This window comes from Tursiops truncatus, chromosome 16 (assembly GCF_011762595.2).
Source record: "Tursiops truncatus isolate mTurTru1 chromosome 16, mTurTru1.mat.Y, whole genome shotgun sequence".
Taxonomy (NCBI): Eukaryota; Metazoa; Chordata; class Mammalia; order Artiodactyla; family Delphinidae; genus Tursiops; species Tursiops truncatus.
This window is the reverse complement of record NC_047049.1, coordinates 76,949,193-76,966,349: the sequence shown is the minus strand read 5'-3', so window position 1 is coordinate 76,966,349 and position 17,157 is coordinate 76,949,193. Positions and strand designations below refer to the sequence as shown.

Below are 17,157 nucleotides of genomic sequence, written 5' to 3'. Positions count from 1 at the left end.
TCCGGGAGGATCCCACATGCCGCGGAGCGGCTGGGCCCGTGAGCCATGGCCACTGAGCCTGCGCGTCCGGAGCCTGTGCTCCGCAACGGGAGAGGCCACAACAGTGAGAGGCCCGCGTACCGCCAAAAAAAAAAAGAAGAGGTAGAAGTGTCCTTCAGCATTCCAGAACAGAAGGTGATCAGGAAAGGCAAGAGAAAGGCCTTGTCCAAACCCTCAGTCTCTGGGGAGAAGTGTGCCCCTCCTTAACACCTTGGATAGAGATATCAGAAGTTCACCTGTGCTGACTAGGGCACCAGGACTCCCTGAATTTGGATTATACCAATCCCTTAATTTCAACACCAGTCCCTTAATTGGAACATCAGAAATTATAGGGAAAGAATTAAGCACTTATCTGCCTTTCCAGAACAAACCATGTCAGTGTAACCCAAAAGCCCCAGTTGATGAGGGAAAGCTCTTCTTTACAGGAGTATGCCAGCTAATAAATGTAGAAAGAATGCTAGAAACCAACAAGTAAACAACAAGACAAAATAAGACACAATTTGGCAACCGTTAATTTAATAATTGATTCAGGCAAAGATCGTCAATGGTTGCTACAGACATTAAGTGAAAGGTTGGTGGGCAAAGGGACAGTTACATAAGGCCAAACAAAGTATCACCCCATAGCTTGCTCTCTGCTTACAAGGGGAAAAACGTAACACGACAGACATGATCTAGCTGTCATCACCTTAACACCAGCAGCTAGCAGAGCAACAACCAGACATCACTTACCTCCTGATATTACACACTATGCCATATATGGCTTCATTCATGAAGTATTCTTGTTAAATAATGTTTAACCTACTCAACAATAAAAATACAGATAACCCAATTTAAAATTAAGCAAAGGATGTGAACATACATTTCTCCAAAGAAGATATGCAAACAGCCAATAAGCATGAAAAGATGCTCAACATCACTATCATCAGGGAAATGCAAATCAAAACCACAATGAGATACCCCTTCACACCCACCAGGATGGCTAAAATCAAAAAGTCAGATAATAACAAGTGTTGATGATGACGTGGAGAAACTGAAACCCTCATACATGGCTGGTGGGAATGTAAAATGGTGCAGCCCCTTTGAAAAACGATTTGATAGTTCCTCAAACATTAAACATAGAGTTACCATATGACCTAGCAATTCCACTCCTAGGTATATACCCAAGAGACCTGAAAGCTGACGTCCACACGAAAACTGGGACACGGACATTCATAGCAGCATTATTCATAATAGCCAGAAAGGAGAAACAACCTGAATATCCATGAACTTATGGAAGGAAAAATAAAACCATGGAATATTATTCAGTCATAGAGGAACTAGGCACTGCTAAGTACTGCAAAGTGGAGGAGGCTTGAAAATGTTATGCTCAGTGAAAGAAGCCAGTCACCAAAGGTCACATGTTGTATGATTCTATTTACGCGAAACGTCCAGAGCAGACAAGTCCATAGAGACAGACAGTAGATTAGTGGTTCCCAGGGACCGGGGCAGTGGGGAGGTGGGGGAGATGGGGAATGAATGACTGCTGAAGGATACTGGGTTTGTTTGGGGGGTGAGCAAAATATTCTGGAGTTAGACAGTGGTGATGGTTGCACAAGTCCCTGGGTATACAAAAAACACTGAACTGTACACTTTAAAGCGGTGAATTTTAGGGTAGGTAAATTGTATCTCATAACACTGTTATTTAGAAAATCAAGTAGGTGTAGAAAACAAGGGGGAATGTGTACATACATATGTTTGTACATTTGAGACTCTCTCTGCAAAGAGATAAAAAATTCATGAATAGTGATTGTCTCTGGGGAGAGAACGATGGGCCTGGAGGCCAGGGTAGGAAGGAAACTTCCCTTAACACTGTTTTTACAAGTTTTGTTAACCATTTGCATTGTCTTACTATTCCCCAAATTAATTTAAAAATAAAATTCTACGTGTTTTCTAAAGAAAACAATGTTTAACCTGAATATTTTCAAAATTACCAGTTTTCAGAAAATACAGAGATGGAATAACAGGCTAGACTACATTACAAAGAAACAGTCAAATGCAGAAGGTGGGACCTTCTACAGGACATTAAGCTGTGACTCTTTAATAAAGTGAGAAATAAAAAGGGGGAGCGTATTGGTCAAAATTAAAAGAGACTAGCGACTTCCCTGGTGGTGCAGTGGATAAGACTCTGTGCTCCCAATGCAGGGGGCCTGGGTTCGATCCCTGGTCGGGAAAGTAGATCCCACATGCATGGCGCAACTAAGAGTCGGCGTGCTGCAACTAAGGAGCCCACGTGCTACAACTAAGGAGCCGACGAGCCGCAACTAAGGAGGCCCAGTGCAACCAAATAAATAAATAAAATAAAAAATTAAAAGAGACTAAAGAGCCAAATGTAATGCTTGTCATCCTTTGGGCCCCAGTCTGAATGACTCTAGCTATAAAGGACAGCTTTGGGGATATTGGAGAGATTTGATATGTACTGGGCATAAACTGATAACAGGAAATTATTACTGATTTTGTTCAGTTTGATAATAGTATGCTGGTTAGGTAGGGAAATGCTGTTACTGTCTTAGGAATGCACAGTAAAATATTTGGTGATGAAATGTCATGATGACTGTAATTTATTGTTACTTTGGATACATGAGTAAAGAGAAATTAAACAAATAGGGAAAATGCTAACAACAGTTACCTTTATGTAATGTGTCTATGGGTGTTCATGATACTGATTTCTCCCCTTTTGTGTGTGTGTGTGAAAACATTTCTAATTAAAAATTAAAGGGACTTCCCTGGTTGTCCAGTGGTTAAGACTCCGCACTTCCACTGCAGGGGGCACGGGTGCGATCCCTGGTTGAGGAATTAAGATCCCACATGCAGCACGGCCAAAAAACAAAAATATTTAAGAAAAAAATTTACCTGGGGACAAATCACTTAAGAAACCTGCTCCTTAAGGGATAAGAACCAACTTTTTTCACAAGCAATGCAATGGGGAGTGTAGCCTCACACACCTGGCCCCAAAGTCTGTACATTACAGTGCTGATGAGAGACCGTCAAATGAATGAATGAATGAAGGAGGGGAAGAAGTCGGTATCCAAGGTGGCACAGTATAAAGACCGCAGAACTAGGGGTGGGAAGATCTGAGTTCACGGTCTACCTCGACCCGAGCTGAGTGTATTTTGACAAGGCCCTTAGCTGCATGTGTCAGTGTTCTTCTCTATCATAGGGGGCTCATCCTATCACCTGCCTGAGCGACCTCACAGGGCTGCTGCGTGTCTCAGGTGAGATAACACATGAGCAAGCCTCATTACACTCACCTGCAAATAGCTCTAGAACCCACAACCCGTGTCCACACACCACCGCCACCCTCCCCTGGACCCTGGCAACAGGTCTTTAGCTGTAGAATTCACTCTTCCTCCTCCACACCTCCCCTAAAAGTCCTTTACCCACAGGCAGCATCATTTTTTAAAAACTTTTATAATTAGACTACTTTTTTTTTTTTTGCGGTACTCAGGCCTCTCATTGTTGTGGCCTCTCCCGTTGCGGAGCACAGGCTCCGGACGCGCAGGCTCAGCGGCCATGGCTCACGGGCCCAGCCGCTCCGCGGCATGTGGGATCTTCCCGGACCGGGGCACGAACCCGTGTCCCCTGCATCGGCAGGCGGACTCTCAACCACTGCGCCACCAGGGAAGCCCTAATTAGACTACTTTTAAGGGAGAATTTTCAAACGCACACAGAACAATCACCAAAATTATCCACACACTCTAGTTCTTGCTTTATCTATTCCTTCCACACATGTGCATATTTATTTTTTCTTTTTTGAAGTATTTTAAATGAAATCCCAGGCATCAAATTATTTCACCTGTCCATATTTCCATATGTATCGCTCCTAGAAAAGCAGTTTGTCTCCAAGATGTGTTTTACGGCCAGTTTGTTTCCATGTTTCCATCAGGATCCAACAAAGTCCTTACCTTACATTTGGTTAGCTTGTCTCTTAAGCCTCTTTTAATCTATGCAGTTCTCCCTCCTTTTTCTCCCATGCCATTTATTTGTTGAGGAAATGGAAATCTTTTACAAATAAATCATGTGGGGGGGGATAAATCAGGAGTTTGGGATTGACATATACACACTACTATATTTAGAACAGATAACCGACAAGGACCTATGGTATAGCTCAGGGAACTCTACTCAATATTCTGTAATAACCTAAAATGGGAAAAGAATTTGAAAAAGAATAGATACATGTATATATATAACTGAATCACTTTGCTGTACACCTGAAACTAACGCAACATTGTAAATCAACTATACTACAGTATAAAATAAAAACTAAAAAAAAATCACGTCACTCATCGAGCTTGAATCTCTAATGGCATCCCACTGCTTCATAGAATAAAGTAAGGAATACCTAGCGTTCATTCATACCTTCATTCATTCAACAGATCATAACAGAGCACCCACTATGTGCCCCGGACCCTACTCCTGGTGTGTACCTGGGAGACAGCGGTGAATAAGGCAGGTCAGACGCTGCCCTCAAAGGGTTCAGACTCTAACGGGAAAGATGAGCAACACACAAGTAAGCAGATAAACTAGTTTTAGGTGGCTATACATGCTGGGATGAAATCAAGACAGAATGCAACAAAACAACACGCACGGGCGTCTGCATGTGAGCAGAGACCTGCGTGACGGGACAGTGCAGAGGGGAGAGGAGTGTCTACACCTGGGTGGGACAAGCTGGCTGTGGCCGAGGAATAGAAAGTGGCTAGTGAGGCTGGAGCCCAGCACGTGAGGACAGCCAGGGTAATAAGGGATGACGGTGGAGAGCCAGCATGACTGTACCATCACCACGCGTGGTGAGAAGCTGGATGTCATTAAGTGCAAAGGGAAACACCTGGAGGGCTCTGAGCTGCAGTGTCCGGGTCTGACTTAGCTCCCCCAGTTTTTGCACCACTGCCCTCACTCACACTGGCTTTCATTCTGTCCTGAAGACATGCCAAGCTCCTCCTCTCTACAAGCTCCTGGTCTCACACTCAGTAACGAGGCACCATTCTGCCCATTCCCCTTTTCACATGGCTAACCCCCTACCCATGCTTTAGTTCCAGGTGGAGAAGGTCTAGCTCAGTTTCACCACAATATATGATCTTCTTCCTCATAGCACTTATCACAGTGTCGTTACTAGTTTAATGTCTGTCTTCCTCACTAGACTGTAAAGAGCAGAAACAACACTGCTCTGGTTTCAATCTCTATCTCCAAAGCCTAGCACTGGTCCTGGCATGTTAGGCAACAAATTAAATATTTGTTGAATGACTAGATGATGTACCTCAACATTGCACTGCATTATATGAGAAATAATAACCAGTGTCCTGTACATAGTAAAGGTATATATTCAACACCTGGTCACTTGATCAGAGACTACCAAAGATCCACGATAAAACGAACCTTAGAGATAATCTTATCAAACCTCTTTGTTTTATAATAAGAGAGGTCTGGAATAATAAGAGGGTGAGCTATGAAGTGACTGGACCTCAATTATAAGTTGGTTAATCAACCTGATTCATCAATTTCACTTTAGCCCCCATTAGAAATTAATACTCTATCAAGTATTCTGTGACTCAGCCAGGGCCACTGTTAGACCACAGGGCGCCTTTGGGCAAATTAGAAGCAAGTACCCCTTCCTCTGAATGGCCCCAGGCCCATGCTGAGGTTCAGGGCTTGGTGAGTGGCCTGAGGGCTGGACTTTAGCCGGTTTGGCCCCTCAGTCAGAGCCTTGTGCTGCAAACCACCTGCATAACCATGGGTGGTGGCCCCGGACTTAACGATAAACTTCCTATGTGCCAGTAAGTGTGGCAGGTCCACGAGTGATGTCAAGAGGAATACGACACAATCTCAGGGAGTCAGGCCGGCCTGCAGCTCAAGACTAGGACAGGGCTGCATGTACCCTCCCATCAAACCTGCGCCTCCCCAAACAAGTCACGGGACCATGTCGAATATGGAGAAACACCTATTTAACTTGTAGTTTGCTGTCAGAGAACTTAATAACAATGCCAAGAAATATGAGAGAGAAGAAAAGGCTGGAAAGGCCAAGATTAAAAAGGCCATTTAGAAGAGCAGTCCAGAAGAGGCAAGAATACACATTGAAAATGCAATCCACCAGAGGAAACAAGCAATTAATTTCTGGAGTGTGAGTGCTGGGGCTCCTGCTGTGGCAGCAGGAGTTCAGACTACGGGCAAGGTGACAAAGTTCACAGCCGTTGGTTGGCTCTGCAGATGCTACATGGAGGGGTATGAACCTCCATGAAAAGATGTTTGTCCCGATGGACACGTGTAAACACCAACTGGAAATGCTGAAGGTTCAAACGCAACAAAGGGAAGACACGATGAGTCACTCCACAACCCTAACAATATACCACAAAACCAAGTGGATATGTTGCTTCAGGAAATGGCAGATGAAACTAGCCTTGATGTCAAATGCAACTACCACAGGGTCAGTAGGTTCTATAGGCACAAGTGTTGCTTCAATGGAACAGGATGAACTCTAAGAGACTTGCTTGTCTGCATGATCAAGAGTAAGTTACAGGGCTTCCCTGGCGGCGCCGTGGTTGAGAGTCCACCTGCCGATGCAGGGGACACGGGTTCGTGCCCCGGTCCGGGAAGATCCCACATGCCGCGGAGCGGCTGGGCCCGTGAGCCATGGCCGCTGAGCCTGCGCATCCGGAGCCTGTGCTCCGCAACGGGAGAGGCCACAGCAGCGAGAGGCCCGCGTACCGCAAAAAAAAAAAAAAAAAAAAAACCTAGCACGAGGGACTTCCCTGGCGGTCTAGTGGTTAAGACTTCGCCTTCCAATGCAGGGGGTGCAGGTTCGATCCCTGGTCAGGGAAATAAGATCCCACATGCTGCGCAGTGCGGCCTTAATAAATAAATAATTTTTAAAAAAAGAATTCCTTGGTAAGGTTGGTGGAATAAAGCAAAATTTTCTTTCTTTCTTTTTTTTTTTTTTTGCCGCGCCTTCCCCATCAGGGATTGAACCCATACCCCCTGCAATGGAAATGTGGAGCCTTAACCACTGGACCACCAGGGAAGTCCCTGAAGCAAGTTTTGAAGAAAGTCAGTGGCCTGTATTGGCAGAGAAGGTAGGGTAAAAATAGGAAGAACGTTAGAAGATCTTAAGAGTTAAATTTACCTTACTTAAGGAAAGATTCCTATATGTAAGTGGTATAATGAAAATCAGTTTGTGGAAGATGTATGTGGTGTGTGTGTGTGTGAGACAGAGAGACAGACAGACAGTCATGAGGAAGGGAGATGAGGAGATGCATCAGGAGAGCAGTATACAATCTTTTTGCTTCCAAGGATACCCTTTTATTACTTTTTCATAGCCATAAAGAATTTTATTTCCCAAACTGAACTTATTGAACAATAACTAATTCATTTCTCCATGCTTATGAGTCAAGACATGAATAACATCATATGTAATCAAATCATGTACTAGATTTAAACACTGGCCCACTCCCCTCTCGTTACTCAGGATGGGGTCCAAAGAATGACTGGTTTCATCACTGGGATTGTGCTGATTTAAAAATAAAGAGATTACTCCACGTGGAGAATCAGATCTTATCACGCAATGGCCCACAGGATCAAGTTAGGAAACCAAGATGGCCCCTCGCTCCACCATGGAATATTCCCCAGCAATACCCTCTGCCTTGGAACAGCTCTCAAATTAAGGCAGAGGCATACGATGTCTAGATACCATCAAATCAGCAGCTCTTGAACATTTTGGTCTCAGGACCCCTTTATATTCTTAAAAATTATTAAAGAACTCCCGGAATCTCATGTTTATATAGGTTATATTGATCAATACTTATCATACCAGAAATTAAAATTGAGAAAAATTTAAATATTTATAATACTTAAGTAATAATGAACTCATTCCATGTTAACATAATTTTAAAGAAAATAAAACCCAAAAGTACCTAGGGAGAGAAGTGTCGTTGTTGTACATTTGGGCAAATCAATTTGATGTCTGGCTTAATGGAAGATAGCTGGAGTCTCCTACCTTCTACATTCAATCTGTTGTGATAAATATCACAACACATGTAGATATCACATATCCTGTAGCATCCAGTGAGCTCCACTATATACGCATGAGAGCACGGGAGTAGAAAAAGCAAACAACGTTTTCTTATTACCAGGAAAAGAGTTTTGACCTTGTGAATTTCTTGAAAAAGTCTCCAGGGCGCCCAGGAGTCCCCAGACTGCACTGTTAGAACTGATGAGTTGGGTCATCACGAATCGTACCCTTTCCAAGGGCTCCAAACCCAGCTCTCAGCTTGTTCCCTGCTTTCCTACTTCCCCTCGTAAACCAGTGTCAAGGCTTCCATTCACCTTCCAACCTAACTGCTCTTTTGAAGGTCTACAAGCTCCAGGGCATCTCCACGTTCTGGTCCCCTTCTTGGTCTCTAACACCACCAAGTCAAACCTGGACTAATGCCTTTTCACTTAAGTCAGCTCTGCCAACCATCTCGTCATTCACTCACGCCTCAAGACCAAGAACCTCTCCCTCCCTGCCTTCTCCTCCGCGTTCCACGTGTGACTGGTCAGAAATCTTGCCGATGCATCTTAGATCAACTCAGGTTCACCGGCTCCTCTCCTTGCCCCATTCCTGTACGCTCTAATTCCTGCATATCTGATAAATCAGTAACTTATGGGACTGGTTTTCCTGCTCCCAAACTCTTCTTGTCCATTTGTTCATGCTGTCTTGCAAACCACTGCCAGACTTATCTTACTAAAGACGGGCATGCCTTGTGACCAGCTACAGACAGTATAACCCAGCAACCACTAACCTTCCAGGAGCCGTCTTTCATGACCCTCCAGGTAATGTATTGCATCGTTTGGCTCCACATCTTCAGCTCTCCCTGTATCCATGCCTGTTACCACCACGGCGGGGGGCGGGGAAGGTGATGACCTTCCTCACCCATTGACTCTGGGCTCAGCCATGAGACTTGCTTTAGTCCCTGAGATGTTAGGAGGCATGACCCAAGGGAAGGCTTGGAAAAGCACTATGCATTTCCACTTACTCTTTTATGCTTCTGACATCTCCATGAAAGAGGACATGCTTAAGCTGGCCCCCTGAAGCAGCACCATCCAATAGAATTTTTAGTGGTGATGGATACATTCAACAGCAGCATTGTCCGATCTAGTGGCCACTAGCCACTAGTGAGAGTGTTGAACATTTGAAATGTGGCTAGTGTGACTCAAAAGCTGAAATTTTAATATTATTTCATTTTAATTAATTTAAAATAGCTATACATGGCTAATGACCATATTAGGCAAAACAGCTGTGGAGGTTGAGACACCTCCCTCCCCCACCACCTCCCAGAGCAGAACCAGATCATCCCAGTTGCTCCTGCTGAAGCCACCTTAAATCAGCCCACCACCTGCAGATTCCAGATACATGAGCAACAAGTGCTTATAGTTATATGCCACTGACGTTTTTGTGGCTGTTTGTTACACAGCAAGAGCTAACTGATACATTTATCCCCTGAACCTACTGCCTATCCCAGACTGAACCCTCCTATGCCCACAAAAACACTCTGCTCCAGTGGGGTCATATTCCTCACTTTCCCAGCATATGCCAAGCTTGTTCCCATCCTCATGCATTTACCCCTGCAGTACCTCCCACCATGAATGGCCTCTCCATATCCCCCTCCGCCTACTGAAAATGGACCTGTCTTTCAAGTCTTAAATGTAACCTCCTCTGTAAAATCTTTCCTCACTACTCTAACTCACAGCACTCCCTTGGGTCCATCACATGTTTTAGGTCTGATGCTTGAAAGCATTATGAGTCAGACACAGATTTGGGCTGAAATCCTAGTTTGGGTTTTTTTTGGGTTTTGGGGGTTTTTTTTTTTGTGGTACGTGGGCCTCTCACTGTTGTGGCCTCTCCCATTGCGGAGCACAGGCTCCGGACACGCAGGCTCAGCGGCCATGGCTCACGGGCCCAGCCGCTCCGTGGCATGTGGGATCCTCCCGGACCGGGGCACGAACCCGTGTCCCCTGCATCGGCAGGAGGACTCTCAACCACTGCGCCACCAGGGAAGCCCTAGTTTGGGTATTTTTAACTGATGCGATGGCCTTGGGTAATTACTAATCATTGTTATTATTTCTTCATCTGAAAAAAAGGGGGCACGCTGTTTTGAGGATTAAATAATGTAAAACTAGCAAGTTCCTGACACATGTAGATACACTCATCCAATAATCACTTTCCTTCTCAGTGGGTTTCCTTTCATTTTCTTAATCTAATGCCCAGAACAGTACAGACCATCTAGTTCATGCTCACACTTCCTGTCAATTCACCCTTTCACTCAGGGCCATGTGAGGGTTTCCATCAGCTCAAAACAGCATCTACAAAACTACAAATAGTGGTGGGTGCTGTGATGTGGCACCCGATCCTCGTTCAGCTCCTGGGAATGCAGTCCTCAGCCCTCCTCTTCGATAACTGCCTCCGTGGAAAAAACTGCCTCACCTGAGGGTCACACCTGGGTCCAGGGCAGCCCTTATGGAATCACTGATCACTGTAAGGACATGGAGGTCCATCCCTCTCAGGAGACTTGAGAGAGCTCTGAAAGGCCATCCCACCCCCAGAGCTCCCAGGGGACTGGCTGGATGCCCTTGCTGGCCTGCACTGCAGCTCCACTACTCCGCTCAATCTTTCTTCACTGCCCTCCCTTCTACAATTGTGGATCTGCGAAGCTCACCCTAATGAAATAACCTACCTGCTAATCTCCATCTCAGAGTCCTTCCTGGGAACCCAACCTGAAGCACAGAAATAAGATGCAAAGAGAGCTCTGGGAGTCTTTCTCACTGAAATGCAGATTAAAAACCCAAATTGGCTCAGAAGGTGTGGACTGACAGGAATCACTTTTTAGCAATCGATTTTCTAGGTCTTTAGAACGTAATGTGGTTAGTCTGATGCCACAAGTAAAGAAGGGCGGAGGGCCCTAATTTAACAGAGGGGTTCATGAATAGAATTCAGTGGGTCTGTTAACCTAGAGAGAAAAAGAAATTTCATTTTAATTTTCAGTAACCCGTAACTGGTATTTAGCATTTCCTTCCATTATAAATGTAGGCAACAAAACACAGTAGTATTAGCACTTAATGACCTGGCCACTACCAGAAGTCACAGATATTCTCCTATTATAGTCACAGTAGGCGTCTCTGAATATTGTTTACAGTCCCCATGACCTTGAAAGTTCCGGCATTAGCTGATCGTACACTGGATCCACTGTTACACCTTGCTATTTAATACGGTTAAGAAGGAAAAAACCGCATATATTACTTAATACAATTTTTAAAAAATATTTTAACTCATTTTTCAACAGAATTGGTCTCCTTGGCAATCCTGTGGATTTCATCTCATGCATTTAAAAACCTAAGACAGGGTTTTACAGGCTACAGCAGACTGTGCAAGGAGGTCAGGGCAGTCAACCAACAAGGAGACACCCTCTGTCGGTGGAGACTTCGAGGACTCATTCTTTTTGGGCAAAGCCGACAAGCTCCACGTGGGTGCTGTCCCGGGCGAGATCTGCCCCGGCCAGAAGACGAGCACAGCCATTTCACCGGCAGGACAAGCTCCAGCCGCTGATGGCGTTGTTCCCTCCACTTCTGGAATGCACACAGCTTTATATGAAATCCACATGGTGCGCGGCGGCGGCAGGCGGCGGCACGAAAGGACTTTACCAAGTTGACAGCGTCCCCGAGCCCGGCCAGTTCAGAGAAGGATCCAGAGAGCGAAAGGTCCCTGTCCCGCTCCCCATCTGGCCGCCCTCCCCCCGCCCCCCATGGTGACAGTGCTCGGCTACAGGAAATTGGATCACCGGGGCGCCCTTTCCCAGCCCTTAACTCTGGACTGAGAGCAGAATCATTGCCAAGGCGTATCCGGAGTCCACACACACAAATGCAGGGGCTGTCGGCTACATTCCCGGGGCGGAGAGCCCGGTTTGGCGGTCTTTTCCTGCCCCGGCACCTACGGCAGTCGCAGGGCCCGCGCGCCGGCTGCAACCCAGCTCTGGCCTTTGCCCCGCGCCCGCGCCTGGTCCCAACCGCACCGGGTCCTGTCCCCAAAAGGCAGGGGACAATGGCGAGACGCGGACCGACTTCTCGGAGGTGATGCGGTCCACAGCCGCCGGGGTGGAAACGCCGCCCGGGTCCCGGGGTCCGGGGTCGCGGGGTCGCGGTGTCCCAGAGTCGGGCAGGGCGCGCGCAGGGCGGCGCAGACGGGACGAGCTCCCCAGACCCGAGTGCACCTCGGACGACAGTGACCAGGCGGCGGGGAGGTGTCGGCAGGCCGGGCGGAGGCGGGAGCCCCCTTGGGCTTGGAGACCGAGCGCCGCACCCCGCGCCCCGGCGGCCTGCGGGTCTGGGTCCCCGCCCACGACGCTCACGTCCGTCCGGCTCCGCGGGCGCCCCCGGCCCGCCCGGGCCTTCCTTCCGACGCCGCGTCAGCCCCCCGCGCCCTCCCAGACAACTGCCCCCATCTCCCGCCCGGGGTCGCACTCACGTAGACCGAGTTGAGGTCGGATTTGTCGAAGAAGCGGAGCGCAGTGCTCAGCTCCAGTGCTGGGGAGACGCGGTCGTCCCCGGCCTCCAGCTCCAGGTCCCCCTGGCCGGGGCCGAAGGGAAAGAGCTCCTGGCGGCTCAGGCAGCCCCCGGGCCCCGCCAGCAGCAGCTGCAGCAGCAGCGCCCGCGTCCACGCAGCTCCGCTCCGGCGTACCGCGGCCAACATGTTCCCGGACTGCCGTCCCGCAAACCGAGGGGCTCTGCGGCCGGAGGCTGAGGAAGGCGGAGATGTAACCGGACGCCCCTCGGCAACCCCTCCGCGTATCCCGCCTCCCGAGGTTCCCACCCCGGGAAACAGGGGAGGGAACCGAGGGAAGATGGGGAGGGCCCCGCCCCGTCCACAGGGCGCGCCGCGGAGGCTGCCCAATGGCCGCGAGGGGGAGGGCGAGGGGCGACACCTAATCCCCTAGCCGTTCTGCCCGGGTAGCCCTCCTTCCCCGCGGGGTGATGGGCGCTGGTGGCCGCTATTCCCGAAACCAGCCCAGTTCCCACCGAACGGCCCCTCCGGGAGTAAGAGCAGAGGGCCGGGCTCTGCACCATTATCCTCGGCCCAGGGCTAAGTCGTGGAGATCGGGCGACGCGGAAATGCCCTGGATTCGGGGACACAGTCCACCCCAACGCTGCTTGGTGGCGTCCGGAGGTCGGACATGGTCAGACTGGTAGGAAGAGGAAGGAGTAGGTGCTGAGGATCAGCAAGAAGGGATCGGGCCAGGAGCATGGCCATTTACTCAGCCCTCCATTCTTTCAGCTTTATTGAGTGTGGGAGCCTATGCTTGGTAATGGGAACTTCGGCCAGAAGTCGGGTCCAACCCCCAAAGTCATGAGTGTACAACAGTGTTAGGCGGGGTGGAGCCCCCGAGTGATAAAGGACATCGGGAATGGAATAGCTGGTCAAGGATAGCATCTTTGGGGATATGGAAATCAAACCAGGTCTTCCGGAAGGCATAGAATTTCACCAGGGGGCTGCAGGAGGAACTTTCTAGAAGCTGGAGGGCTGAGCTGTGGGTGGATTCAAGGTGCCATCCCCCGGTGGAGAATTCGGGAAAGGAATTCCCGAATTCCAGTTCGAAGTAAGTTTAATACTAAACCTAGGAATTTGAACTCGCTCTAACCCTCACAGGAGAACTATTGAGAGTTCTTGACAAAGGGAGATAAGCGACATAAGTGGTATCCGAAATAATCCGTTGGTCATTAATTTGGCACTGGGTTGAAAGAAGAGACACAGAGGTCATCAGAGGATCGCTGAAAGGAAAAAAAAAAATAGGGATGAGGAAAGAAAAGTGGAAACCGAGAAGAAATGAATCTAAAAGGCATTACAGTGAAAGAAGGAATAAGACCTGATTATAGATTTGATATGGGGGATGGGGTGAGAGGAGAAGAGTTTAAATTGGGTGGAAGGTTTTGAGCCTGGAGGATTGCAAAACATGTGTTGCCTTTTGAAATCAGGGAATGGGAGCTGGGAAGTTGGGAGTTGGGTATGTGTTTGATGTCAGACCTGTTAACCTGGAGGGGTCAACAGGGTATCCCCCATTGCCTGTTGCCCACTAAAATTAAGGACCTGGGACCCAGTTTGGGAGAATTCTCCCAATAAACAGCAAGTTCTGTATAATGTTCAAGGAGCATGAGTCCAGTAGAAAATATGAAGAAAAAGCCAGCGAAATACACCATCGTTTTGCAATCACAATACCCCTAGGAGACAGAAACCATCCCCACTTTACAGAAGAGAGACAGGGACCCAGAGAGGTTTAAATCACTTTGCTAAGGTCGCACAGCTGCAAGCCTGCCCGGGACCCAGGGTGCTCTGGTTCCCCCTTCACCACTACACCAAGTGGAGTCATTATTGCTACATTTGTTTCTCTTGATGTTAAAGAGCAACTAACGCTGCCTGCCTGCAGTCTGCTGCCAGATCCAGTGGCTTTTCTTTCAGTTCCCTTCCAGAATTGCAGCGCCCCAAGCCTGAAGCCTCCGTCCTGACCCAGAAGGACTTCCTACTCTACCCCATGCCATCCGTAGCCTCAGCTGCTGCACTGCCCGTCTCTGGGCTTCTGGGCCCCAGCTCTGCCCCTTCCAACGGAGAGAACTCCATACAGAGGCTCTTCTTTCTTCCTCTGTGCTCACCTGCACAGGCCCCAGTTTTCCCAGTGTGTGCTCAGCCAGCCCCATCCGGCCCGTCCCTCAGACTCACCCCCTTCCAAACCCCCACCCCACCTTCTGTCTCACATCAGAGCTGGCTCTGAAGCCGCTGCCTGTCCCTGGAATGCTCTCACCCCCTCTCCCGAATTCTCTGCCTTTTTAGTACTCAGACAGCTTCTGAAACTCCTATTGGTCGGTGGAATTTTCCTCGGCTAATACAGAGTAAGAGCTGTTCTCCGCTCAGCGGGTAGCTTGGAGTCCAGTCTGGCTGAGGCCTGGGCTCTGCCATTTACTAGCACTATGAACTTGGGCAGGTTTCTATATCCTCCTCATTTGCATGGGATGTTCATTCCCACAAACAAAGAATCGTTATGGGAATGAAATAAGATGATCCCTGAAATGCTCCTAGCACAGAATCGGAGCATAAAGGAAGTACTCAGTTAATATTAAGCCATCATTATTATCTAAATGTCTGTTTTTCATGACTCTTATCATTTCCACAATTAATAAGAATCCGCTTTGTGTCAGATACTGTAGTAGGAATTCGAAATACGAAGACCATTAACTCATAATCCCTTTTGTAAGCAGCTCATAGCCTACTGGGAAAGACAGACACAACATTAACACAGTGGGATGTTTAACAGAGACACAGAGAACAACAGCGGATGCTCCTTGTTGAATGCCTGCTTCTGCTAGATGCTTTATGGAGCATCGAATTTAATACTAATAACAATTGCACAAGCTAGTAGCTTTATAGTAGCTGTAGGGAAAATGAGATCTGCAAAAGTTAACGCGCCCAGTTTCACACAGTGGAAGAGCCAGGATTTGAACCCCAGTGTATCTGAAACCAAAGTTGATACTCTTTCTACCACACCCTCCTGCCTTTCTGTAGAAGGAGAGCTTTCTCCCTCAATTTCCAGCCAAAAAACATATTTGCTCCCTTGTTTATACACAATGTTCATGCTCTGTTTATGTATGCTTCTGTTCCCTAATTTCATTAGTATAGTCTTGCTTAAGTTAGTTTGTATATACTGTAAACTATCTGTCATTTCCTATTTATAGCCCTGCACTCACCACACGTTGCCTGGTGCTCAGGGGACATGACATCTATGCTGTGCCTCCCGTTAGGACAATGTGGGCCAGGTGCCAGCCACTCCTTTAGAATTTATAGTTTCAACATTTAGTGTGTAATCATAATCTTCATCATAGAATATTTAATTTCATATTTTGCTCTGGTCATTTTCTAAGTGTATTTAATACCTAGATGTTTTTCTCTAGTTGTTTTATGCGGGGTTTTTTTTTCCCCAGATATAAGCTCTTTGGGGCGAGGATCAGTTATTCTGTTTCTTTTCCAAAGTTCACAGAGCCTAGCACGATGCTGCATGCACGTTAATAAAAGTCAACAGTTTGAGATTCAATAGTACTTTTAAGAATCATTTGAGGGACTTCCCTGGAGGTCCAGTGGTTAAGACTTCACCTTCCAATGCACGGGGTGTGGGTTAGATCCCTGGTTGGGAAACTAAGATGCCACAGGGCAACTGAGACTGCGTGCTACAACTACTGAGCCCGCGCACCTCAACTAGAGAACCCGCGTGCAGCAAACTACAGAGCCCACGCGCCACAACCAGGAAAGAGAAAACCCGCACGCCACAACTAGAGAGAAGCCAGCACACAGCAACGAAGATCCCAAGTACCACAACTAAGATCCGACGCAGCAAAAAAAAAAAATCATTTGATATCTGCAGTAGCAATATGCACCCACAATTAAATGACTATGCCAGTTGTTTCTTTTTCTTTAAGTTAAACCCTACTTTTGAGACATGTACTCTTTCATTGACTGCTGTGATGGGATAAGGCAAGAAGACAAAATTTAGGAAGCAGGCTATACCTATAAGAAGCCAAGGTAACTTTTCTATTTGGCTTATTTCAGACAAATGTCCAGGCAACTGAGTGGAAAGATAGCTCAGTTGTCTATTTCACTGAAGGAGACGTCTGTTATAATCTCACTCTCCTGTGAGGTTTGGCCACTGACCACATATGGCTATATTTATTCCTTTATTTACCAGATGTCATGCAGAGTTCAACGTATCAGTGTTTCAATTCCAGGGGAATTCACTTAACTCATGAATAAGGTGATTGCTATTTTAAACAACTTAAGCTCAACTGTTATAAGGATATCCTAAGTTAAGTGACCATCCCTACCAAAGGATGAGAATCAAGCAGGATTTGGTGCTCAATTTATTGTATTCTCAAAGGAGATTTGGATAAAAAGTACTCGGGGGAAACACATTATGTCCATCGATATGTTTGTTTTGGAAGATACCACAGTTTTCAGGATAAAGTTTAATCCTCCTATTTCTACATCCTGTTTTCATCTGGATCGTTTGCTGGTTCATTAACATC

General features: G+C 47.2%; 1 protein-coding gene and 1 pseudogene across 3 annotated transcripts in view; one reads left to right on the top strand and one right to left on the bottom strand.

The window, feature by feature from the left end:
* Positions 1 to 12,913, bottom strand: part of NID1 (nidogen 1) — a 97,303-nt gene extending 84,390 nt beyond the window's left edge. Inside the window, exon 1 of one of the 3 annotated variants that reach the window (XM_033841921.2) lies at positions 12,563 to 12,913. In XM_033841921.2, the coding sequence (XP_033697812.1) occupies positions 12,563 to 12,787 (225 nt within the window). In that variant the 5' untranslated portion in view covers positions 12,788 to 12,913. The remainder of the gene's footprint in view (positions 1 to 12,562) is intronic. The other 2 variants (XM_033841920.2, XM_033841919.2) reach the window with 2 other exon arrangements.
* Positions 5,990 to 6,882, top strand: LOC101331049 (charged multivesicular body protein 1B2-like; annotated as a pseudogene).
* Positions 12,914 to 17,157: the final 4,244 nt, after the last annotated feature.